This window comes from Lepidochelys olivacea, assembly GCF_965140295.1.
Source record: "Lepidochelys olivacea isolate rLepOli2 genome assembly, chromosome: 1".
Classification (NCBI taxonomy): domain Eukaryota; kingdom Metazoa; phylum Chordata; order Testudines; family Cheloniidae; genus Lepidochelys; species Lepidochelys olivacea.
The window spans coordinates 14,594,124-14,621,326 of NC_140411.1; the positions used below are offsets into that span (position 1 = coordinate 14,594,124).

General features: G+C 38.3%; 1 protein-coding gene across 4 annotated transcripts in view; it reads left to right on the forward strand.

Annotated features, from left to right (window-relative positions):
- FCHSD2 (FCH and double SH3 domains 2) overlaps positions 1-27,203 on the forward strand; it is a 230,251-nt gene that overhangs the window by 145,507 nt on the left and 57,541 nt on the right. For all 4 annotated transcript variants that reach the window (XM_084628660.1, XM_084628659.1, XM_084628661.1 and 1 more), the window contains one exon: positions 24,370-24,492. In XM_084628660.1, coding sequence (XP_084484786.1) covers positions 24,370-24,492 — 123 coding nt within the window. The remainder of the gene's footprint in view (positions 1-24,369; positions 24,493-27,203) is intronic.

The window sequence follows — 27,203 nt, forward strand, 5'->3', positions numbered from 1 at the left end:
ATAACCCACTCTCTCCATTGCGAAAACTGACCATTTATTCCTACCCTTTGTTTCCAATGTTTTAACTAGTTACAGACCACGAGAGGATCTTCCCTCTTATCCCATGATTGCTAACTTTGCTTAAAAGCTTTGGTGAGGGACCTTCTCAAAGGTGTTCTGCTATATTGACTGGATCACCCTTGTCCACATGCTTGTTGACTCCATTGAAGAATTCTAATAGATTTGTGAGGCATGATTTCCCTTTCCAAAAGCCATGTTGTTTCTTCCCCCAACATATTGTGTTTATCTATGTGCCTGATAATTCTGTTCTTTACTATAGTTTCAACCTGTTTGCCTGGTAGCGAAGTTAGGCATTTTTAAAAATTGGCGTTATGTTAGCTATCATCCAGTCATCTGGTACTGAGGGCGATTTAAGCAATCGGTAACATACCATTGTTAGTAGTTATGCAGTTTCATATCTAAGTTCCTTCAGAACTCTTGGATGAATGCCATCTGGTCCTGGTGACTTACTCCTGTTTAGTTTATCAGTTTATTCCAACACTTCCTCTATTGACAACTCCGCCCAGGACAGTTGCTCAAATTTATCACCTAAAAAGAATGGCTTGGGTGTGGGGATCTCCCCCATATCTTCTTCAGTGGAGAACAATGCAAAGAATTCATTTAGCTTCTCCATAACAGCCTTGACTTCCTTGAATGCTACGTTAGCACCCCAATCATCCAGTGAACCTGCTGACTATTTGGCAGGCTTCCTGTTTCTGATGTGCTTAAAAAAAATTGCTATTTGTTTTTGTGTCCTTAGGTAGTTGCTCTTCAAATTCTTCTGTGGCCTACCTTATTATATTTTTATACTTGTCGGAGTTTATGCTCCTTCTATCTTCCTCAGTAAGATTTGACTTCCGGTTTTTAAAGGATTCCTTTTTGCCTCTAACTGCCTCTTTTAAGCTGGTGCTTAGCCATAGTGCTGTTTTGGTTTTTTTTCATTTGGGGTATACATTTAGCTTGAGCCTCTATTATGGTGTTTTTAAATAGTCTCCATGCAGCTTGCAGGCATTTCATCCTTGTGACTGTTCCTTTTCATTTAACTAGTTCTCCTTTTTAAAATTAAATGCTGCTCTGGTGGTATTTATGTGTTTTTCCCTCCATATGGATGTGAAATGTAGTTATGTTATGTTTGCTATTACTGAGCTGTTCAGCTCTATTCACCTCTTGGACCAGACCCTGTGCTTTACTAGGACTGAATCAAGAATTGCCTGTCCCATTGTGGGTTCCAGGATTAGCTGATCCAAGAAATAGTCATCTATGGTATCTAGAAATTTTATCTCTGCATCCCTTTCTGAGGTGACACATATCTAGTAAGTATGAGGACAGTTGACGTTTTCCGTTGTTGTTGCGTTTTTTACGTTTGTAGCCTCTCTATTCTCCCTGATCATTTCACAGTCATTGTCACCATCTTGGTCAGGTGGTCCGTAACATAGCCCGACTGCTCTAACTTGTTCTTTGTGATTTTTTGAGCATGTATATCAGAATGAAAACCTTGTGCTTTGTTTAATAGCAAGGGACTATTTAAAGATATTTGTGCACCTTTCATTATTAAAAAAAAAAAAAATTCCTTTCACAGCCTGACAAACCTCACTAGGTTGCATGACTAACTAAAGCACTTTTTCCCTCTAGTCAGAGCCTCCATAGTGTGCTAAATATTATGGTATTGGCTTTTGGATGAATTGGGGGAAAGCGGGATAGTTTCAATAGACAGAATACTTGATATTCTTTGACATTGTGGTTTCATTTATGGGGATTTTCTGTGTATCAGTCACCTGTTACATGCCTTCCCTATTTACTCTGTACTTTCTTGCTTATTTTTGGTATGAGGAAGTAAAATTGTTTAGACTGGCTGTCTTGTGCTTGATTAAGTTTCTTGTGATGTTGCAGACTTAAATAAGAAACCAGTTGTACATAATTTTCCTTTAACGTCATATTTTTACTTCTCTTTTATCTCCAGTGTGTTTGGGTGCCATTGCTTTAGTTTGAAAAGGCAAAATTCCATACAGCGTAGGTAGGTCTCCTGCCTACCCCTCACTTCTCTGAAACTGGATCAACTACATTAACTAAAGATGCTAGGATGGACCACAAGGGAAGAGGCAGCTTCTGTGGCTGTCTGCACTAAACACGTTTTTCAAAAATTTCCCACCAATGCGAACACCAGTTTGCCTCCATCACTGTTAGCAACTTTGGGAGTCCTGAATATTCAGCACTGTGTCATCTAACCCTGTTCACAGCAGTTCTAACTGTCAGTGTTTAAAACAGTATCAGCAACTGCCATTTAATCTACTCTCGGACTCGAGACTTTGCTAGCAGCAGTGGAGCTGAACTGGTGTTAGCAATCGTAGAAGGGACCTGAAAGACCGTCTAGGGGCTTTATAGATTTTGGCTAAAGCCTTGAGTTACACACAGAAATTATTTGGCTGCCAGTGCAGTGTCAGACAGCAAAACCAGCTCCCATGCCTTCCTGAGTGCCAAGACCTGAGTATCCTCTACCGAGCTCTACCAAAATGTCCACCTTTCTCCATTTGACAAGGTAGTTACTTGGTTCAGTGCAAAAATCCGCAGTGCATTTAACGTTGTAAAATTTGGAGCAGTGAGATGTAAATTAAGGAGAATATCAAAATTAATGAGTTACACAAGATTGCTATATTGATTGGATTGGAGGGGGCAGTTGAAAAGTTGAAGTTAGCCAGTGTCAGTTAGTCTCCTCCTCAGCATGTTAATGTACCCTATTCCATTGCACACAGATACAGAGAAATGAGTGGCTGTGCAGCTGAACACCCCTTCCCCACTGTTCACTACATCTTTTTCCCGCTCCCATAATTTCTCCTTGCTTGCCCTGTGAACTCTGTCATTGATGTCCCTCTGAGAAGACTGAGGGAATCTTCAATCTTAGCTTTTCCTCTTCAGACTGACAGGGCATCCATCCTTATTTTATCTGAAGATGATTGATTGGGAAACCCTTCAATTCTGATTGATCAGCTGGGTGACTCACTAATGATCAAGATAATCCCTGGTCTGTGGGGACAAGGCCCCCATTCACAGGCCCTGATGACCGAAGTTCTAGGGAACTAGAGTAATTGAAACTAAACCATATAAATAGTAATGCCTAGAGCAGCTGTCGCTAGATTAGTCTGGGTACTTAAGCATTTTAACTAGAGCTGTGCAGGGGGTGGAAATTCCATTTCACAAAGGATTTTGAAATTTCAAAATTTGGCTTCATTCCAAATTGGAACGAAAACTGAAAAATTTAAAAAATTCCAGAAAAAAAAATTCCTAAAAATTTTTCATTTTGGATTGAACTAAATAGAAACATTTCATTTTGATTTTTGACTTTTTAAAGGTGGGTGAAATGTCTTTTATTGAGTCAACTTCTGTTGATGAAAGAGACAAGCTTTTGAGCTTACACAGAGTTCTTATTACCTCACTAACATTGTCTCTCTCATATCATGGGACTAACATGGTTACTACAATATTGCAAACAAATGTAAAATAGAATACAAAATAAAATTTCAAAATGAAAAGGAGCTTTAAACTGAAAAACCAAATGTTTCCAGTAATGTTGTAATGGGCCATTTCAACATTGTTGGAACCTTTTTTCCATTTTTCTCCTCAACAAAATTTAGTGAAATCTATGCAGTTTTTGCAATTTTACAGTGTCGATGGAACTCCATTTGCCAATGGGAAATGGTCCAATCAAAGTTTTTCTGAACAGCTTTAATTATAATTAGGGCCATCAATTAATTGCAGGTAACTCAGTCGATTAACTCTAAAAACATTAATCGTGATTTAAAAAATTTATCATGATTAATCGCACTGTTGAACAATAGAATACCAATTGAAATTTATTAAATATTTGGATGTTTTCTGCATTTTCAAATATATTGATTTCAATTACAAGACAGAATACAAAGCATAAAGTGCTCACTTTATATTCATTTTTTATTACAAATATTTGCACTGTAAAAAACAAAAGAAATAGTATTTTTCAATTCACCTAATACACGTAATGTAGTGCAATCTCTTTATCATGAAAGTTGAACTTACAAATGTAGAATTACGTTAAAAAAAACTGCATTAAAAAATAAAACTATGTAAAACTTTAGAGCCTACAAGCCCACTCAGTCCTACTTCAGCCAATTTCTCAGACGAATAAGTTTGGTTAAAATTTGCAGGAGATAATGCTGCCCACTTCTTGTTTACATTGTCACCTGAAAGTGAGAACAGGCGTTCGCATGGCACTTTTGTAGCCAGAGTTGCAAGGTATTTACGTGTCAGAGATGCTAAACATTCGAATACCCCTTCATGCTTCAGCCACCATTCCAGAGGACATGCTTCCATGCTGATGACGCTCGTTAAAAAAAATAATGGCGTAATTACATTTTTGACTGAACTCCTTGGGGGAGAATTGTATGTCTCCTGCTCTGTTTTACCTGCATTCTCCCATATATTTCATGTCAAAGCAATCTCGGATGATGACCCAGCACATGTTCGTTTTAAGAACACTTTTGCTGCAGATTTGACAGAATGCAAAGAAGGTACCAATGTGAGATTTCTAAAAATAGCTACAGCAGTCGACCTAAGGTTTAAGAATCAGAAGTGCTGTCCAAAACCTGACAGGGATGAGGTGTAGAGCATGCTTTCAGAAGACTTAAAAGAATCAAGCTTCTGTTGCTGGCATCTGACTCAGATGATTAAAATGAACATGCATCGGTCCACTCTGCTTTGGATCATTATCGAGCAGAACCCGTCATCAGCATGGACACATGTCCTCTGGAATGGTGGTTGAAGATGAACAGACACATGAATCTTTAGCGCATCTGGCACGTAAATAGCTTGCAACGCCTGCTACAACAGTGCCATGTGAACACCTGTTCTCACTTTCAGGTGACACTGTAAATAAGAAGGGAGCAGCATTATCTCCTGTAAACTGTAACCAAATCTGGTTGTCTGAACGATTGGCTGAAGTAGGAGTGAGTGGACTTCTAGGTTCTAAAGTTTTACATAGTTTTATTTTTCAATGCAGTTATTTTTTTGTATATAATTCTACATTTGTAAGTTCAACTTTCATGATAGAGATTGCACTACAGTACTTGTGTCAAGGTTCCTCCCCCACTCTGAACTCTAGGGTACAGATGTGGGGACCTGCATGAAAAACCTCCTAAGCTTATCTTTACCAGCTTAGGTCAAAACTTCCCCAAGGTACAAAATATTCCACCCGTTGTCCTTGGACTGGCCGCTACCACCACCAAACTAATACTGGTTACTGGGGAAGAGCTGTTTGGACGCGTCCTTCCCCCAAAAATACTTCCCAAAACCTTGCACCCCACTTCCTGGACAAGGTTTGGTAAAAAGCCTCACCATTTTGTAGGTGACTACAGACCCAGACCCTTGGATCTTAAGAACAATGAACAATCCTCCCAACACTTGCACCCCCCCTTTCCTGGGAAATGTTGGATAAAAAGCCTCACCAATTTGCATAGGTGACCACAGACCCAAACCCTTGGATCTGAGAACAATGAAAAAGCATTCCGTTTTCTTACAAGAAGACTTTTAATAAAAATAGAAGTAAATAGAAATAAAGAAATCCCCCCTATAAAATCAGGATGGTAGATATCTTACAGGGTAATTAGATTCAAAAACATAGAGAACCCCTCTGGGCAAAACCTTAAGTTACAAAAAAGATACACAGACAGAAATAGTTATTCTATTCAGCACAATTCTTTTCTCAGCCATTTAAAGAAATCATAATCTAACACATACCTAGCTAGATTACTTACTAAAAGTTCTAAGACTCCATTCCTGGTCTATCCCCGACAAAGACAGACTATAGACAGACACACAGACCCTTTGTTTCTCTCCCTCCTCCCAGCTTTTGAAAGTATCTTGTCTCCTCATTGGTCATTTTGGTCAGGTGCCAATGAAGTTACCTTTAGCTTCTTAACCCTTTACAGGTGAGAGGAGCTTTCCCCTGGCCAGGGAGGATTTCAAAGGGGTTTACCCTTCCCTTTATTTTTATGACAACTTGTATGAGGTAACTTAAAAAATACTATTTCTTTTGCTTTTTTACAATGCAAATATTTGTAATCAAAATAAATAGAAAGTGAGCTGTCTTGTAATTGAAATCAATGTATTTGAAAATGTAGAAAACACCCAAAAATATTTAAATAAATGGTATTCCATTATTGTTTAACAACACAATTAATCGCACGATTAATTGAGATTAATTTTTAATCACTTGACAGCCCTATTATTTATTTGTATTACGATAGCACCCACAAGCTTAGCCACTGTCCAGATAGATAGTGAGACACCGTACCTGTCTCAAGTTGCTCACAATCTAACAAGACTAATGAGAAATAAAAGAAGGAAGAGAGGTGAAATAACATGCAGTCCATTTCTAGTTTAAATATCCACCATCCCAAACTTGGCCATTACTTAAGCCATTGTAAGTTGACAGTTTTTTGTGGGTATCACGGTAGATTTGGGTCTTTAAAGAAAGGGTAGTGCTCATGTAGACTAATTCATAGAATCATCCTATATTCTGAAGAAATGTAATGACTGTTAGTCATTCTTATTTCATTTCATGTAAGCCTTGTCCTATGGTTCTCTGTGAAAGCACCTACAGGAAAATTAAATGGTATTTTTGTAGTTTTTTGGAGAGAGCTGCAGTCCCACAGTGCATATTACTTATATATTTCAAAATTTGCTAGTTTGTTCCATTAACAGCCTGGGTGTGCAAGTGGAGGGAAGTTACTTCACAAACAGCTTTTTGCAGCTGCTTTCAAAACTTAACATTTTATATTAATTTTGATATTTTAATAGTTGTTCTTTCTAGTAATTTAGCCTCTAGAATGCCTCTTGTGCTGTTAATGAATGTTCCATTCTGTATGATCTAAATTTAGATAATTTAGAAGACTTTTGTTAGTGTTACTTAAATAATGTGCCAGTCACTATGATCACTAGATGAGTTAATGACATGAGACATACTGTATGACTGAGTCTGTTGAAACTGCTCTGTTTTGGACTGGGCCTGAGTGGGTGATTATATTGTCCTTTCACCTCTGACTTTTAACCAAAGCCACAGTGCAGACATGTAAAAGCTTAGTCTCATCTTAGTGCCTAGTAGATATTTGTGTACATTACAAAATGCAGCCATGCACTCTGCACTTCTGTTCATTAGCTGGAATAACAGGACTGCAACGAATAAGCAGAGCTGTGCATGGAAGTTTACACAGCACCTTGTCTGCATGGCTACCAAGTTCTCAATTTTCATAATTCAAGCAAATGCACAAGAGTGACGTTGGGGGCGGGGAGGCAAAGGTGAATAAGTAGAATAGACTAAAGTTAAGCAGGGCATGAATCTTGAACTTGATACAATAAAGGATGGGAAACTATTGGGGAAGTTTCAGAGTAACAGCCGTGTTAGTCTGTATTCGCAAAAAGAAAAGGAGTACTTGTGGCACCTTAGAGACTAACCAATTTATTTGAGCATAAGCTTTCGTGAGCTACAGCTCACTTCATCAGATGCATACTGTGGAAACTGCAGAAGTGATGTGGTCAAAATGACTGACTAGGAGGATGTTCCTCACTGTAGTAGCTTATATGGAGAAAGCAATGCAAGAATTGAGGAAGTCAGGGAGGAGGTGGTTACAATAATCAAGACAGGAGACTGAATGAGAATTTTAGCTTTCGGGATTGATGGAAAGGACAGATCTTAAAAAAAAAAAATTGGAGGAAGAGGAGGCAGAATTTGAAATGTGTGCCTGTGAAACATGTTGAAAGAGCCCATTCTGAGTTGAAAATAGGAATTTACCAGCTTCTTTAAAATCACACTGAAATGCGTTAAGAGCAGTTACCAGAATGCTTTGCTCTGCCCACAGTTAGCCTGTGCTGCTTGGAGTGGAGCTGTAGCTAATACAAAGAAATATCCAACTGCAGGAAACACCTGGGTGTGCTCCACTTGGGAGGCAGGTGGGGCTGAATCTGAAAGTTTTAACTGGAAACATTCAACATTCCTGGATTAGAAGTCATGGAAACAGACATCCAAAAAAGATTATTCAGCTTTTCATTTTGCAACACTCATTTTTTTTTTGTTGAATTTTAAATCCATTGCTGAAAACAAGTGACAGAAAAAAGAAACTATATTGAAATATCCTTATTGTTTCCTTGGCATCTTGGCTTTGGATGTTATTTTGATATCTTTGATTTAACTGTTAATGGTTGACCAGCAATTAGAACTTGCGGCTATTCATTCACAATTAAATTTTCTGTGCAGAGAGCCTGTACAAAGTCTATGCACCACTACTTCAGTAGAGCATCACTACTATGCTCTAATAAATTGGTTAGTCTCTAAGGTGCCACAAGTCCTCCTTTTCTTTTTGCGAATACAGACTAACACGGCTGTTACTCTGAAACCTGTCACTACTTCAGTGTTACTTAAGTGGTACTGGTGGATTTCACACTAAAGGAATAATCAGAAATTATTGCCTTGTCCTTTTAAAATTTATTGATGAAATTCTAGTAATTTATACACTTTAATGGTAGTTAGTAGAATTTCTTTGTATGAGAACTGGGATGAAATTTGCTCATTCAGTGGTTGCTTAGCACACAAGCCATAGTGGGATTGATACCTATAATCTTCATATAGCTGTTTGGCTGACTCAGGGTGAAGGAGTGTAGACCAAATGTTCCACAAGCAGCAGGAGAATGTTTGGTATATAACAGGAATGAAATCTCGAGGTACTATAGTGGCTGACTAGTATTTATGACTGCAGGAGAAAACATTGTCCACATTTGGTACGAATGGCACAGCAATCAACTTACTAGAATTTATATGGTTTCAGAGTAGCAACCGTGTTAGTCTGTATTCGCAAAAAGAAAAGGAGTTCTTGTGGCACCTTAGAGACTAACAAATATATTTGAGCATGAGCTTTTGTGAGCTACAGCTGTTTGTTTATTTATTGTTTATTTATGCTCAAATAAATTTGTTAGTCTTTAAGGTGCCGCAAGTACTCCTTTTAGAATGTATATGACTCCAGAGACCTTGGTAGAGAATTTGAATAGGATTGTAGAATAATCTTTCTAGAGTTTCTGCCATTTCCAAGGACCAAGGAAATAAACTAATAGCTGAGGAGGTGGACAAAGATTGGGTTTCTTGAATCATTTGTTGTCTGAAGAAAGGGGACTGTAAAGATTAATTGTGACTTCCATTTGGACAGCAGGGGAAAACATTTCCTAGGGGCTTGAAATTAGGAAGAAAGCTGGAGAGGCACAATAGGCGGGAGATAAGATCCAGAAAGGCAAATGGGCAATATTACGGTATGGACAAAGTAACAGTAAGAATACACTATGTAGAGCATCACACTGGATATAAACCATGGTTATAACTTAAGAAGTGCTAAAGTAAAAATGGCTTGTAGTGTACTGTTTTTTTCTTAATGGCTCGACATTTACACAATTTTAGTGAGACCAGAGTGAGAAGGATTAGAAATCTTATAAAAGCTCTTGAAATTTCTAGCCCAGTTTTAAAGACTCAAGAAAGATTTGGGGGGAAAGCAGAAGAGTGGTATCCCAAACCCCTGTGAGACAAGAAGCTTCAGAGGGGTCCCTGGATTCTTACACTATTTTGTACTTTCCCTTCATCAAAGTTATTGATTTCCTATTTGAGGATGGCTTGGCAGGTTCCCATCAGAGGTGGGCTAGTGTTTATTCCCCTGGTTGGGGTGGATGAATTTGTTAGGTTGTAGTCATTTGCTTTGCCACCCTGTCATTTGGGATTCTGCTATTCAAATCCCATTTAATCTGTACTGATGGAAATTGGTCCTTAAAAAGCAGAATTTCTTACCTTATATTAATTTCCATAAGATCCGCTAACGTAGATGCCTACCAGTCAGCCTTTGTTGCTCAAATGGCTGGCTGTTCAAATTTGAGAGTTAACGCATGACATAAGGTATAGCTTCCTCTTTGGAAGTCACTGAGCAGTTCAAGATCTGTGGGGAAAGAAGGCTGTAGAGTCCAGAGTCTGAAGGAAGACATGTAAAAAAGGGAAAGAGGAGGATCTGGGGAACTACAGGCCAGTCATCCTCACCTCAGTCCCTGGAAAAATCATGGAGCAGGTCCTCAAGGAATTAATTCTGAAGCACGTCTAGGAGAGGAAAGTGATCAGGAACAGTCAGCATGGATTCGGGGAACTACAGGCCAGTCATCCTCACCTCAGTCCCTGGAAAAATCATGGAGCAGGTCCTCAAGGAATTAATTCTGAAGCACGTCTAGGAGAGGAAAGTGATCAGGAACAGTCAGCATGGATTCACCAAGGGCAAGTCGTGCCTGACTAATCTAATTGCCTTCTATGATGAGATAACTGACTGTGGATGAGAGGAAAGCAGTGGACGTGTTGTTCCTTGACTTCAGCAAAGCTTTTGACACGGTGTCCCACAGTATTCTTGCCAGCAAGTTAAAGAAGTATGGGCTGGATGAATGGACTATAAGGTGGATAGAAATCCAGCTAGATTGTCAGGCTCAATGGGTAGTGATCAATGGCCCCATGTCTAGTTGACAGCTGGTAGCAAGCGGAGTGCCCCAAGGGTCAGTCCTGGGGTTGGTTTTGTTCAGTATCTTCATTAATGATATGGAGGATGGTGTGGATTGCACCCTCAGCAAGTTTGCAGTTGACACTAAACTGGGAGGAGTGGTAGATACACTCAAAGGTAGGGATAGGATACAGAGGGCCCTAGACAAATGAGAGGATTGGGCCAAAAGAAATCTGATGAGGTTCAACAAGGACAAGTGTAGAGTCCTGCACTTTGGACAGAAGAATCCCATGCACCGCTACAGACTAGGGACCGAGCGGCTAGGCAGTAGTTCTGCAGAAAAGGACTTAGGGGTTACAGTGGACGAGAAGCTGGATATGAGTCAACAGTGTGCCTTTGTTGCCAAGAAGGCTAACGGCATTTTGGGTTGTATAAGTAGGAGCATTGCCAGCAGATCGAGGGATGTGATCATTTCCCTCTATTCGACATTGGTGAGGCCTCATCTGGAGTACTGTGTCCAGTTTTGGGCCCCACACCACAATAAGGATGTGGAAAAACTGGAAAGAGCCCAGCGAAGGGCAACAAAAAGGATTAGGGGTCTGGAGCACGTGATTTATGAGGAGAGGCTGAGGGAACTGGGATTGTTTAGGCTGCAGAAGAGAAGAATGACAGGGGATTTGATAGCTGCTTTCAACTACCTGAAAGGGGGTTCCAAAAAGGATGGATGTAGACTGTTCTCAGTGGTAGCAGATGACAGAACGAGAAGTGATGGTCTCAAGTTGCAGTGGGGGAGGTTTAGGTTGGATATTAGGAAAAACTTTTTCACTAGGAGTGTGGTGAAGCACTGGAATGGGTTACCTAGGGAGCTGGGGGAATCTCCTTCCTTAGAGGTTTTTAAGGTCAGGCTTGACAAAGCCCTGGCTGGGATGATTTAGTTGGGGATTGGTCCTGCTTTGGGCAGGGGGTTGGACTTGATGGCCTCCTGAGATCTCTTACAACCCTGATACTCTGATTGTTATTGTGGTCTCTTATGAGGGGAGCTGAATGCAACTGGTCTCCACCACTGGAACTGATCCACAGAAAGGAATCATCAGCTTTTAGTATTTACAAATTGCTGAGATAATTGTTTGGAAAGCTGGCTGAAAAGAGCCTTCTGGCAGGAAAATATTCTGCGGTATGATTTATCCACTTGCCTACCAGTCTTCATACAGAAGAAATGCACATCTGTTCAAATTGTCATCGCTGCTAGACAAATTTTATGGGTAGGGGGAATCCCATTTTCAGGAAGGAAAACAAGTATTCCTTCTCAGATTCTGTAGATGTAGAATGTCCAATTACTACACCTCAGTGGAACAGAAGGTAGTCAGATTGACTGAGAACATTGCACAGTGTTTTACATAATTATTTAAACTCAGAATTAATTGCTAAACTGTCCATAAAGTAGTGTTGGTTTCCAAACTGAAATTAATACATTTTAAAATTCTGAACAAATTTTACTTAGCTCCATGATTTTAAGAGTCTGCAGTTTACGGATTCTAATCTAGCTGTGCTCAAATGGTACAGGAACACACCTGCCCAGGTTCTGGTAAATTCCACAGCTAAAAAAAATTGGGAGAAAATACTGTTGCAGTTAAATGTGTTTGAAAGATACAATCATGAGGTGAGGATACTAGTCTGAATGCTGGGATCCATGGACATTCAGATTTATTCTTAAGAAAATTATCTTCAGAGTATATGGGGAATCACTTTTAAATGAGATTTAGAGCTGGTCAGAAAACAATATGAGATTTTCAAAAAGTCTTTTTAATCTAAATTCAAAATGTTGATGAAAAGTTTTGTCAGTATTTGAATTTCTCTACTAACAACATTTGACTTAGTGTGCAGACATCCCACTCCTCACCCAGCTCATTTCTACTTCTGATTTCCCTATCCACCTGACTTTTCCCTTTACTTTCTCTCATGTCCTCCATTAAGAGAGGGATTGTAGTTATGTCAAACCTATATCTTTAGGATTAAGCATAATGTGTAACAAATTAATCAGTATGTGCTTTTGGAATAACTAAATTTTGAATGTTAATCAGGTTATGATTTTAGAAAAAATATCAGTGGAACCTCATCCCTTATTCTCCTTCCTAAAACAGTGGAGCTGGGTATTCAATAGATAACAAGAAGATGACCCTGGTGCACCTTTTGTGTATGTTTGTGTGGGTGTCCATGTGTATTAAAAATTTTGTGGTCTTTGAAATGAGTATTCCATGTATCAGGTTCCTTACTCTCTGGAGAGGTAGAGCAATCATGTGTTTAGCAATCTAAAAAAAAAATAGACCTGAGAAATAAAAGTTAATACAGTGAATGTGGGTATGTGTTTGTTAGCAAAGAGGTACTGCTACAGGCACCCAAAAAGTTGTAACAGATTCCCAACGGATAAGACATTACAGCGGGAGTCAGGATACCTGGGTTCTAATCCCAGCTCTCTCTCACTGACTGACCACCTCTGTGGCCTTTGAAAAGTCACATCACTTCTCTGTGCATATGTTTCTCTTCCCATGATTTCTGTCTTGTCTGTGTAGATTGTAAACATTTTGGGGCAGGGACTGTCACGTGCTGCATGTTTATATGTTTCCTAGCACAATGGTGCCCCAGTCTCTTTCGAGGCCTCCAGGCAGTACTGTAATACAAATAATTTCTATGCTGTCCAGTATTTAAACATTATTCCCTCATAACCAGTATAGCTTTATAGATTTAAGTTGATCCAGCCTTATCAGATAGGCATGTGGATAACATCCTCTCCTTTTCTCCAGTCAAATTGGCTAACTCAAGATATAAATAACAGTGAGCTCACTTGAATGTAGTTTAACTCATGAAATGTGGTCATCAGAGCAAAATATATTTAGAAGTTTCTAACCATAAGTATTTTTTTATTCTTGCTAAACATTAATTTGTTCACATCAACTAAGAATTCTATTAAATTAACTGGTTGATCCACCCATCTACCCACCGCTCCTATTTTTCCCTGCCCCACAGTTATCAATGAAAACATGCTGAAGTGTGTTTGCTATATATCAAGAAACTCGTACTGCCACACATCACCACAGTATCTTAAGTTCACAGATGGTAAGAGCATGACAAAAGGCGAAAAGTTGTTGGGGGGGGGGGGCAAATTTTACTAATCAAGTTTATGGAAACTTGATAAGGCAAACCCATTTTGAGTGACCTCATGAAGGCAAACTGCTTTCATGAAGGTTCCTTTATAGCAATCTCTGAACTCCATATATCTAAAAGGGGACAAACCTTTCCCAATTTTTTTGACCACAAAGACCGAGTGGTACATTGTAAAATGTCTTTCTGTCCACTCTCCCAATGGTGCTCGGAGGGATTGCATATGTACCTCATTAGCATTACTCCCCCATTAATAAAAAAAGAATAAGTTATCATTGACATGCCGAAGTCTCAAGTGATATTTGGGAAATAGAGTTTAATCTTTAATGCTGCAGTGCAGCTGCTATACCTTGGCATGCAGCTATATTGTTTTTTCCTCATTATTCAGCTACTACAGTGATTGCAGTACCATGGGGCTCAAACGATTTTCCTTTAACGGGCGTATTGATCATTTGTGTGAACTGCAGAAGTAGCTAAAAATAGTGTTAAATTGATTTTTTCCCCCATAGTACTCCTCAATTTTAGTAAAACTAGCATAGTTTTATAACAGATTTTTTTAAAAAGCTGAGTTGTGCACATTAACTATACCCACTTAATTCTGTTAACTATCTGTTATTTAGCATGAATTTATTATTTTGAAAAGGCCCTGTGCGATTTGAATCAGATTGGTAACTGTCAAATCTGTGGGACACTTTGAAACATCGTTATATATGGTTAGTATGTTTATATATCGTTAGTATGCTTAAATCTTAAAAAGATACTATGTACAATTTAGAAGAAACCCCACTGAGGGGAATTTAAATAATTTGTATTTTTTTAAAAAAATATTGCAACTTAAATCCTTTATACCCAAACTAGACAGATTAAGGGAGCATGTTTACAAATCCTCTAAGAGTAAATAAAATAGATTGTAAACCTACAGTGACCAGTATTTGGGTTCCTTCTGTTAACAAATGAAATATGTATAGGGGTAAAGAAAAGAAAACAGGAAAATAAAAAAACATATAATTGATAAGTATGACGTATCGTTGGGGGGGGGCTTTTCATAAACTATTGAGTGAAATTCAAGGTTTTGGTCCTTATCTTCAAGGCACCAATGTCTTGGGCCCAGGATATCTAAAAGACCACCTGAAGCTCCTGAATGAAAATTATGGTTGACAGCTCCACTCTTCTAACATAATGGTCCTCTACAATAAAGGAGAAAGTTCATCTATGTGGGAAATGGCTTTCTTGGGGCTGGTGTGAGACTGTAGAATGAGCTCTCATAGGAACTGCGGACTTATCAGTCATGGGGGAGAGAAGATGGGGAGGGACAGTTTTGTCTCAGGCCCCCTGTTTCAGAGGGCTCCCAAACCTAGTGGCAGTGTGACCCTGGTGGACGGGTCATAGTGCCATTTGGGTTTTGCCCAGCTATCCTTTGTCATGATGAGGAATGGCCAGGCCAGGCCAAATTTGAGTGAGGTAGGTGTGCCAGGTCGCAATACTCAGGTGAGGAGTTGGAGCCAGCTCCGCGGCACAGGAGCCATCACTGTGGGATGACTGCAGGGTGCACTCACTCTCCAAATCCCCCACCATTCCCCTGTGGCCTCCCTTCTGTTATTGCACCTGTTTTTTGGTGTGGGTTGGGGTTTTTTTGATGGGCTGGGGGGCCTCCGTTTCAGATTTTTTCCCAGGCCCCACAAAATCTTTGTGGCTCTGATTATCATGGACATAACCACCTTCCACTCTCAGTGCAAGACGCACTTCTTTAACCTGCCTTCTCTAGTATAAACATATGGCAGCATGTACATAAAAAAACCCAACAACAAAAAATTTACCAAAACAGAGCACTCACTGCATGCACAATTTGCATTCAGCAGAGAGAATGAGAGAACAAACTACAAATGACAAATGTTAGCCACATCACTTAATGCACTACCAGAAGGCAGCTCAGATACTATAGTGATGGGCATGGTATAAGAATCAGTTAAGTGCTGTTCGAAAGAGGACAGTGATCAATTGTTCTTCATGTCCACTGAAGGTAGGACAAGAAGTAGTCAGCTTAGTGTGAAGCAGGGGAGATTTATTAGGAAAAAACTTTCTAACTATAAGGATAGTTAAGCACTGGAATAGGCTTCATGGGAAGTTGTGGAATCCATGTTCTTGAAGCTTTTTAAGAGAAGGTTAGACAAACACCTGTCAAGGTGGTCTAGATATACTTAATCCTCCCTCAGCACGCGAGGATGGACTAGATGACCTTTTGATGTTCTTTCTAGCCCTACACTTCTGTGATTTATATACCAGAATAATTTATTTTTTAAAAGTCTGAAAACTGACAAAAGTCCTGGTCCATCAGGTTTATTCCAAAATTATGAAGGAAGTGGTAAAATAGACCCGAGAACTGCCAGTACACAGTGTCCTCTTCGGAAACAACAGGTGTACTGATGTACTCTAAAGAAGCTAAGATGACCCATATATTCAAGAGAGGCTCTTAAGAAACTGAACCTAGAAGGCCTGAGTCTCCACTCTTATACCAGTGTAACTCCATTAACTTTAATTGAATTATTCCTTATTTATACCTAAGTTAATATTTTATATAAGGATAGTCATAAATAGAAATTTATGACTACTCTGAGGCTCTGAAAAAGTTCAGATAAGACAAATAATGTTCATTTGACTTTAGGAAAACCTTAAATACCATAGTAAACTGAAGCCATCGGGAAGTTACCTTTAGAGTGGATAAATGTTGGTTTTGTTATTGAGGGAGAAGAGAGCTGTTGTGAGGGAAAGTGGTTTAGGATGGAGGAAAATGAATGGATTGCAATGAGAATCAAAGAATAATTGTGTTAACTTTATTGCCATACTTCCAGTTTTTGCAGAGCCAAATTCTATTGTTACATGCCTTCCTTTGTATAAAAAAATGAAGAATTACTTGTACAGACTAGAAGTTCATGGTAGTGAGTGGATTCTACAGTTCAGTTTACAGAAATGCACAATTAATAAGACTAGAAAACATACATTAAAATGGAATAAGTCCAATGAATAGCATAAACATTAAAAGGTAAAGGAGTATCAGGGAAAGGAGGATAAAACGCATGACTTTCTGTATTATTTTATATAAAGCTGAACACTTTGGGAATACTGCATTACTGGTCATGTTATGAGAAGAAATGGCTCTTTGTCTATATAAAGAAAAGTTAGTCCATGGAATAAACAACTAAAGCAGTTTTTGAAAGAGTTGGGCCAATATTTGGAGAAAAGAAAATTGTGGAATGCAACTGTTAACTAAAAAGGATGGGTTTTCCTGACCTTCCTTCCTTTCTTTCTTGTTGTCTTTGGCTAACGTTCTCATGTAGTGCTAATCAGTATACAGCTAATGTCAGCCAACCCCATTGAGTTGTGTTGAATTCATTACTGGTGAGTGAGTTAGGGGATTTTTTTTAATGACGACTTGATCATCCTTATTTTTCTTAATCGTTAGGTGATAAAATTTTGAGAAATTCTCAATATCAGATACAGTACAAACTAGCCACCAGCACCAAGAACCGTTAACAAACTGTGACCCATTAGCATTCCTAGGATAAATATAAAAAATACAAAACAGGATTTGCCTTTTTTATATTAGACTTCTCACAAAAGGAGCTGAAGTGTGGTGCTAAAATTAACTGGTGCCTTAATCAATGTGCATATTAATCTGAGCAGTTCTAGCTCTTACTATATGTATAATTAATTCTCATCATCTTACGTTTTGCTGATCACAAACTTCTGTGCTTCTTGCAATACAGTTTAACCTTGCAAAAAGAAAAGGAGTACTTGTGGCATCTTAGAGACTAACCAATTTATTTGAGCTTAAGCTTTCGTGAGTTACAGCTCACTTCATCGGATGCATAAAGTGGAAAATACAGTGAGGAGATTTATATACACACAGACTATGCAAAAATGGATGTTCACTCTCCTTACAATGTGTACGGTAATCACTTAAGATGAGCTATTACCAGCAGGAGAGTGGGGTGGGAGGAGAGAAAACCTTTTGAAGTGATAACCAAGGTTGGCCATTTCCAGCACATTTCCAGGAGTTAACAAGAACCTCTGAGGAACAGTGCGGGGGGCGGAGGAATAAACAAGGGGAAATAGTTTTACTTTGTATAATGACTCAACCACTCCCAGTTTCTATTCAAGCCTAAATTAATTGTATCAAATTTGCAAATTAATTCCAATTCAGCAGTCTCTCGTTGGAGTCTGTTTTCGAAGTTTTTTTGTTGAAGAATAGTCACTTTTAGATCAGAAATGGAGTGATCAGAGAGATTGAAGTATTCTCCGACTGGTTTATGAGTGTTATAATCCTTGACATCTGATTTGTGTCCATTTATTCTTTTACGTAGAGACTGTCCAGTTTGACCAATGTACATGGCAGAGTCATTATACAAAGTAAAACTATTTCCCCTTGTTTATTCCTCCCCTCCCCCCCTCCCCCACTGTTCCTCAGATGTTCCTCCTGGAAATGTGCTGGAAATGGCCCACCTTGATTATCACTTCAAAAGGTTTTCTCTCCCCCCACCCCACTCTCCTGCTGGTAATAGCTCATCTTAAGTGATCACTCTCCTTACAATGTGTATTTTTGCATGGTCTGTGTGTATATAAATCTCCTCACTGTATTTTCCACTTTATGCATCCGATGAAGTGAGCTGTAGCTTACGAAAGCTTATGCTCAAATAAATTGGTTAGTCTCTAAGGTGCCACAAGTACTCCTTTTCTTTTTGCAAATACAGACTAACATGGCTGCTACTCTGAAACCAGTTTACCCTTGGTTATCTGAAACTCCCAGATATCTAAAACTGGGTCACAATTCCCAAAGACATTATGTTGAAAATTCCTTTGATTATTGAAAACTACAACATCCGCCAGAATATTTGCATGATCAAAATTATGTCATATATTTAATGGGGTAAAGGTTTATTTTGTTTTGAGCCAAACACTGAGAAACTTTTGTCCCGCTTGTGCACTGTGCAGTTTAAAGGGGCTTGACCTTTTTAAAACTGTTAGGAAAGTAAAGGTTTAGGATAGTTTTAACTTGAGAAATTTAGACAGAAAATGATGAAAATAATATTTGTAAGTTTGTGGCACAACATAGGAGGTGAGTTGTTATTTATCAAGTGCCAACAGTGTGCTTGTACTCAAAGAAACATAAAGAAAAACAGCATGGCCCAGTGAATAGTGCATGCGACTGAGTCAAGAAACCTGGGTTCTGTTCTTGTCGTTTTCATTAACCTGCTGTGTGACATTTAGCAAGCCACTTCTCCCTCTGTGCCTGTTTCTCCTTCCACTTTTTCTTGTTTTATCTGTTTTTCCTGTAAACTTGTCGGGGCAGGACTTTCTCCAACTAAGTCTTTGTACAGTGCGTAGCAATGTAGGGCCTAATCTCATATGGGGTATTTAGGTGCTACACTAATAAAAATAATTAATAAAAAAAGGCACAGTCCTTGTATTCCGATGAATTACAATTTAGTTCGGATACAAACAGCGGATCATACACATATACATATGGTGTGCTGATCTGAGCGGGAGGGTGGTGTAAGAACCTAGCTTTGGTAATTTTTGATACACTGTACCTAAAGAAGAAAGACTTGGGCATCTGTTATATGAAAGTACCTTTATAGTTTCTTTATTATTAAACAGGAAAACCTGCTATACCAGCATAATGTAATACCACTGAGGTAATAGATAACGTTCAAACACAATTCATTTTGTTTAGTTCATTTAAAACTTTTCCTTAAACTACATTCCAAAAATGAATGGATAAGGCAGGTCAAGGTCAGGTCTAATTTTGTTACATTACCTCCACCCATGTAAGGAAATTCTAGCTACCAACATCAATTATATTGTTTCCTGAACTTTGTAACAGGAAAAAAAAAAAAAAGCACAAATAAGTTGCTGAGTAGTATGGCGTATGTGACACCAACAGCCAAAAATAAGCAATTATAAATTTAAACTAGCATTCCATCCATGAATCATACCATTAATCCCGACAATAGGTATTGTCATATAGTTACCCTGTATTAAAAGAAAAAATAAAGATTTTTCTTTTAAAAAAGAAAAGCTATATTCTGTGTTCATTAAAGGGCTCAACACTGTAAACCAGTCTAGTGTCAATGGGCACTATGCAAGCTTGCAGGCATGTGTTGCAAATGTTATTTACTTGGTGGGGAAGCTAATATGGTCCATTAGGTTAATACACCTAAATTTTCATCAGCGGAAGCTTGTTCATATTACAAAAACACACACATTTTCAGCAATCTCTGCTCAAGATAAGATCATAATTAGAATAGCAGGAATGTTTCAAGTAAGGATTGAAATGGACTGGCAGAACTGTCTGGGAAGCCAAGTATTGCACCTGTTCACACTATGCCTGGCTCAAACTTTCTATTTGTCCCTTGGAATTTTAGGGGGAAAGAGAGAGTAAAAAATCAGGATACACTTTTCTGAGCTTTCTAGGAATGCTAATACTCTTAAAATGTTTCTGGTTCGTGATTTAATACTTAAATACTAGTTTTCATATCTAATATAATTGAGGCCTATGACTACTACAGTAAAAGAGACCACTAAATAAATAATTACTTAAATGAACATGAGAGATATTCAGCATATGATATGTCATTTCTCCTGTTACATTTTTGAATGGCTACAGCAGGCAAACATCCAAATATACTTAAAATATCTGAAGTTCAGTTCCACTTAAATCTTTGGGGAAATGTATAACGTAATATAAAATTATTCAAACCACTCACTACAACTTCTAACTAGAGAGAAAGAAGAATTAAAAGGAAGCTATGATATTGACAAATTCATGAAGTAAATTAGAACTAAGAAAATTCTTATCCTCTTTATTAGGAAGCCATTTAGAATCAAATATTCTAAAGTCTATTCAAAAACAGAATATTGAAAACATTCTATTTTTCAAACCTGTTTAAACATCTGTTAAATTAAAAAATATATAGAATTTAGTTAAGCAGTTTTTAAATTGTCTGATTCAGTGATATTTAATAGGGTTTAAATTTTCTCATCTTTAAGATGGCAGTTTATCTTAATGGAACAGATTTTATATTAAACATTGCTAGTGTTCTTGGAAAACTTAATTCTGCATTCTATAACTTGGTATTGTCTTGAGCCCTGATGATGTCAAAGATTAAGTGGGAAGAATCACCTGATGTCTTTTTACATGGGTATCCTCATTTGGTACACAATATTTAATGTGGTTTTAATATGATAATAGCCTGTTGAGATACAGAAAGGGGGACGAACACCGTGATTATGCAATTACTGCCGTGTTGGTTTTCATCTTCCTCCTGAAGCTGTAAAGTAGTCATTTTTATAAATATCTAGCCAGATTTGAATTGCAGTATTCAAGCATAACAGTCCCTGCTGTTTTAAAATAAATATATAGGAATCCTTATATATAGGTATTAAAATATCAATATGATATTTTTGAAAAGGAAATCTCATTCAATAGTTTGATCATGAGACTGGATATCTGGAATTTGACATGGGCTTCCTCTGCCTTGGGCAAATCATTATACTAAAATCTTAGTAAATGTTACTAAGATTAGAAGTGAGTTTTCCAGACACTACTGTAACTTTATTTTTATTGTTTTCTCCAAACTAGTCTTCATTGAGAGTAGGCTCCATGTCAAGTTTGTAAGTTCACCTATTTTTGCTGTATCTGTGTGGAAGTTTTTTAAGTGAGAATTTTTTTACAACAGGGAAAGCTTTTTTTTCTAGTTTTCCGTAACTAACAAGTGACTGGAAGCATAGAAAATTCAGTCCAAATGGTGAACGGTTTAGAAAGTTTTGTGAAAAAAGGTTGTAATTATTGTGCGCATAGCTACTCTGCATAGCCGTACGTTCCTGTTCCCCTTGTCCTCCCTTCATTAATTGTCTTAAATTAGATGGCGAGTTCTTTCAGGCAGGGACTGACTCTTAGACCCAAGTTTGTCCACACACAAAGTTGTGCCAGTTTAACTATTGTCTGAAACTAATTGTCACATCCTGGCGTGGCAGCCTTGATCACAGTGGGTGTTGTGAAGAAAAACGTGTGGCTGGGGGGATAAAATGGTTGTTGAACAAGGGCAAGCTTGGGTTGGCCCATATCCTCTCAAGAAGCTTGCCAGCTGCAAGCTGCCTCCTGGTGTAAGAGAGAGCAAGGTGGCTCAGAAGTGGAAGCCATGGAACATGAGTCGGTCGGAGAGTTCCTGTGATGATGCACGTTGTTGAGTTAAGTTGCAGTCAACATGTTTGGCGTATGCTGGCCAACTCCATAATGGTGCACAGTACTCTGCTATTGAATGCAAGATGGCAAGAGCTGAAGTCCTTAGGGTTGGAGCATCCACTCCCCATGAAGAACTTGCCAGTTTGCTGAGAAGGTTGTTGCATGTCTTGACCTTTGCTGCTGTCTTGTTCAGGTGGCTTTTGTATGTCAGTGTTCAGTCAATGGTCACGCTTAAGTAAACTGGGTATGCTTCGTGCTTCAGCCTCTGGCCATTCATTATGATATTTAATTCCCTCTTAGCTTTGGCCTGGTGGCGGTGGAATGTGCTAGAGACTGTTTTGCTGGTACTAAGCTGAAGGCACCATGTCTTGCATTAGTCAGCCAGCTTTGCAGCGTCATCACTCAGGGTGTTCTCTAGCTCAGAGAAAGTCAGAGCCTGTAGCCTGCAGCAGATGTCATCTGCATAGATGAACTTCCGTGACTAGGTTGGTGGCAGGTCATTGATGTAGAGATTGAACAAGACTGGCGCTAGAACAGACCCACTGGGGTAACCCGTTCATCTGTTTTTCCCACTTTTCCACCTTGTTTGTTGACCCACATGCACCCTGAACCATCTGTCTTGGAGGAGCAGTTCGATGGCATCAGTAATCCGTCGTGGGAGGACTGTTAATATTTTAACAAGTGGACCCATGTGCCACACAGTATCATATGCTGCAGTGAGGTCAAGCTGATCATCTGTGAGTGCTAACCAAGTAGACAGTCTCCTGCTTCGCATGGGAAAGACACCCCTTGAAAAAGAAGTGAAGAGTCAAGTCCAGATCGAGTAGAGGGTCTTCTGCAGGCAGCACAAATCCAGAGCTTGCCCGGAACCTTTCACAATTCCAGAGCTGGACAGAGTGCTATATAACATCAAGTCTGGCACCGCTGCTGGCTGTGACAACATTCTTCCAGAGTTCCTGAAACATCTTGGCCCACACACCCATTCTTGGTTGGCTCAATTCTTCACAAGGGCCACCAGTGAAAGAAGACTGCCAAAAATGTAGTTTGTCAAAAGTCATCGGCCTCGCAAAACCTGATAAAGACCCAAACCAGGCATCAAGCTACCTCCCAATATCACTGCTTTCTGTGTGTCTCAAGGTCCTAGAACACCTCATTTTACAGCAAATTACACCAGAGGTGGAGGACATCTTGAATGTCAAGCAAGCAGGCTTTTGACGAGGTTGAAGCACATGCAACCAAATACTTGCGCTAACCACACTAATAGAAAACTGTTTTCAAAAAAATCTGAAAACAGGCACTATTTTTCTAGACTGATTTAGTTAAACCGGTTTTAGAGTAGCAGCCGTGTTAGTCTGTATTCGCAAAAGGAAAAGGAGTACTTGTGGCACCTTAGAGACTAACCAATTTATTTGAGCATAAGCTTTCGTGAGCTACAGCTCACTTCATCGGATGCATGAAGTGAGCTGTAGCTCACGAAAGCTTATGCTCAAATAAATTGGTTATTCTCTAAGGTGCCACAAGTACTCCTTTTCTTTTTAGTTAAACCGATGCAACTTTGTGTGTGGGCATACACATTTATATCGGCTTAAAGAATATACACCAGTTTTAAGATGCTATAAGAATGTCTGTACACACACAGTTGCAGTGATTTAAATCAATTTGCCAACGTATGTTAAATTAAACTGGCACAACTTTGTGTGGATTAGGTTTTACAGTGTAATTTTTACAGCAGTTAACACAATATGGCCATTGAGGTGTGCTTTAATGTAATTAATAATAGTTTGCAACATGAATGATAGGCAGTGCTTTTGTGCAGCTGATATTTGTGTGCATGGATAGGTTGTGTGTGTGTGTGTGTGTATATATATATATATATATATATATATATATATATATATATATATATAAATAAATAATGGACACCTGGTAGTTCTTGCTGTAGTCAATATTATCTGTATTTCAGATTAGGACTTTTTTATTTATTAATCGCTCCATGACAGCATTTAGAATGCTTCACGATAAAGTACATCCTCTGCAGTAGAAGCTACATGTCCTTTTACTTGCAAGGTCACTTACTTCTCATTGAGAACATATCTCTAAGCAAAATCATTTATCCAAACCTGACCTCAGCATTCTGCTATGGATACATTACATAACTGGATGGAAAACATATTTATTGAAATACACTTGTTATAGTGCTCTGTGGTGCCATCTAGTGGAATTAAGACAATGACTTTGCTACTATGGCTAGTGAAAGATGTTCACCCTTCCAGGCCATTCTGATTATTGTGTTTAAAGAATTTGGATTATAAATCTAAAAAATGAATATAAAGCAAATTATCCTACATACTTTTTAATTATTTTTATTTTCTACTTCTTCCCCTCTTTATACAGGCTCTTGATGGGAATGTATATGATCACCTTAAGGATTATTTAATGGCATTCAGCAGGACAGAGCTAGAGACATGCCAAGCTGTACAGAATACATTCCAATTTTTATTGGAAACTTCCAGCAGGGTAAGCCTTTTAACTGAATTATCCTTTATAGCTGAATAGTTAAAACATAAAGTAAGTTATTGGTCTTATCTTTTGGGCACTAGAGATTCATTCCCAAAATATATTGACAAATATATGGAATTCTTAAGGTGTATTATATTTCTGTTCATCCCTGTATTGCATTCAATTTGACAAAACTTCATGGAAGATTTCTGGGAAATTTCCCTGTTGCTGCAAAAGTACTGCATTCTCTTGAGTGAATTTGCATTCTACAGATTCTTTAGGATCTGCAGCAGCAATTGGGAAGTGTCCAATTATGTTCACACTACACACCTAGAAAGAGAAACTGCACTTCACTCTACATGAAGGTTTTGTAGCAGAATTAGTCATTTGTGAAACAATAGCCGTATGAAACTGCTTGGATCATTTTTTTAGTCACTGACTATCAATTTAAAAAACAAAACACCATAACACCTGATTCTTTTTTGGATTTGAAATTGGCCAATATAGAAAATGGATTAGAATCTTGTAATTCACATCTTTGTTTCTTTGCCCCAAGTAACCAAAATCAGAAATAGGGCTGGGTCATTTACAAATTCATTTTGTGGCATGTCAACTTGCATAACCTCCTTTCCTGCAAATCCTGAGTACTATTAAAGATGTCCAATAAAACGCAAGCCAACTAGACCTCAGGTATTATGGTTTAATTGTAATATTCCTTGTATGAGCCATTATCACTCATACAGGAACAGAGCATATTATTTATGCACCTCTGAATGTTGACTCAGATAGAAATCAAACTACATATTTCTTTAAAATCATTCCCCATTCATTTTGTTATAGTCGTTTTGGAGCAGTGAACTCACTTTTTATTAGCTGTAGAGTATAATGGACAGATTAAAAATGTACTGCTATATTCTAGCCAGTTTTGAGTTTATTTGGCAATTTCAGGGTAGAAGATGAAAATACCATTTAGCCTTCTGCAGACAAAGGAGTTTACTTTAATAATTTGCTTTTGTATGTATCATAGTGTTGCTTAAAGACATTATAGTTGACCTGTTGTTGATGCTCTCCAAAATTAGTATAATAGTTTATAGTGGCCACGTGTTTATAGAGTTTGTGCATATTAATTCATTTTTACAGTATTTTAGTAAATGCTTCATAATCAGAATGCAGGGTGCAATGCTTTGCTTTTTTTTCTCTGAATTGACTGTCTAAACTGTCATTTCTAAAGGTCGCTTGCATAGAAAATACCTTTCTTGTATTTTTTATGGAATTTAGCTAGAGAGAGAGCTTGTGCCAGCAAGCTTCTACTCAACCAGAAGTCTGTGGATACATTTTATTTTGTACAGTAACCATTTTCTGCATTGTATCTGGAATAAGTAGTTCTTTTTTCAGCCTCTCCAAGCTATCACAACACCTGGAGAAGCAACAAAAGAGTAACCACAGCAGTCATGTCTGAAAATAACTTCTACAGCTGCTATCTAGTTCTTTATGTTGGGGTTAACTCATTCTTTTCTCTCTTCCTTTTCTTTATGCTTAAACAGAAAGATTGTATTACATTACTGCTTTTTGTGTGTGTATGTGCTGGTGTGAAAATGCGATACATTTGTTCTTTACATTTATACAAGAACCTATCCAATACTAAAGGCCTGTATCAGTTATTAAAATTCTGCTGATATAAAAACTCAGCAGGTCAGAATGACAGTTAAAAAAAACCCTCCAAACTCACTGAAGTATATCTGCTCCCCATCCTCTTCTCTTCTCTGCCCTTCAGTGTGTTTTATGGGGGTCCTGGCAGGACTCAAACAGACCGAAGATGTGAATTCCAGAGCTGAGGGCATTTAACCAAAAGCAATGGGATGTATTTTTAAAATATTTCAAGAGCACCTAGAGCAGTGATTCTCAAACTTTTTTACTGGTGACCTCTTTCACATAGCAAGCCTATCTGAGTGTGCCCCCCATTCCCGCCCCCCCCCCCATCAATTAAAATGCTTTTTTATATATTTAACACCATTATAAATGCTGGAGGCAAAACAGGGTTTGGGGTGGAGGCTGACAGCTCATGACCCCCCATGTAAGAACCTTGCAACCCCCAGTTTAGGACCCCCAGACCTAGAGCATATGAAAGTGCACCATTTTTAGCATTTCTATACATCAAAATAAATAAAAGTAGCCTGCCATCACCTCTTAAGTAGTCAAGACCTTAACCATTTATTGTGTACTTTGACTGCCTCACCTGCCCTTTGCCCACTAATCCATCTTTGCTGGAACTACTACTAACATTCTAGACCTTTGAGCAGCTTTAAACAGCTTCCATTTTTTAAAACAAAAAGCAAAATCTGCTTAAAAAAAGTTTAATTCCTCCTCCACCTAAAACTGCAATTCAATCCTGGAGCAGTAGAAACTTTAGGATTCCATATCTTGTGACAATCACCATTCTAGATACGATGAAAAAGAAGAGATTCCTAGCCTTCCATCCTTCCTTCTTGGTAATTTTCTAAATACCAGACCTTAAACATACACATGGAAAAGATACCTGAAGTCATTTGTAGAGGTTTTCTAAAATTTATTAGTTACACCTTTCCGGCTAAATTGTTTTTCTATAGAATGGAGCTTATACATAGTTCATGGTGCTGTGATGTGTTTTGGTACAGAGGTTTTATTCATGCTAGTTTGAAAAGACCTGCATAACCTATAATTCAACTTGCTTTTTAAATGCCTGTTCTTAC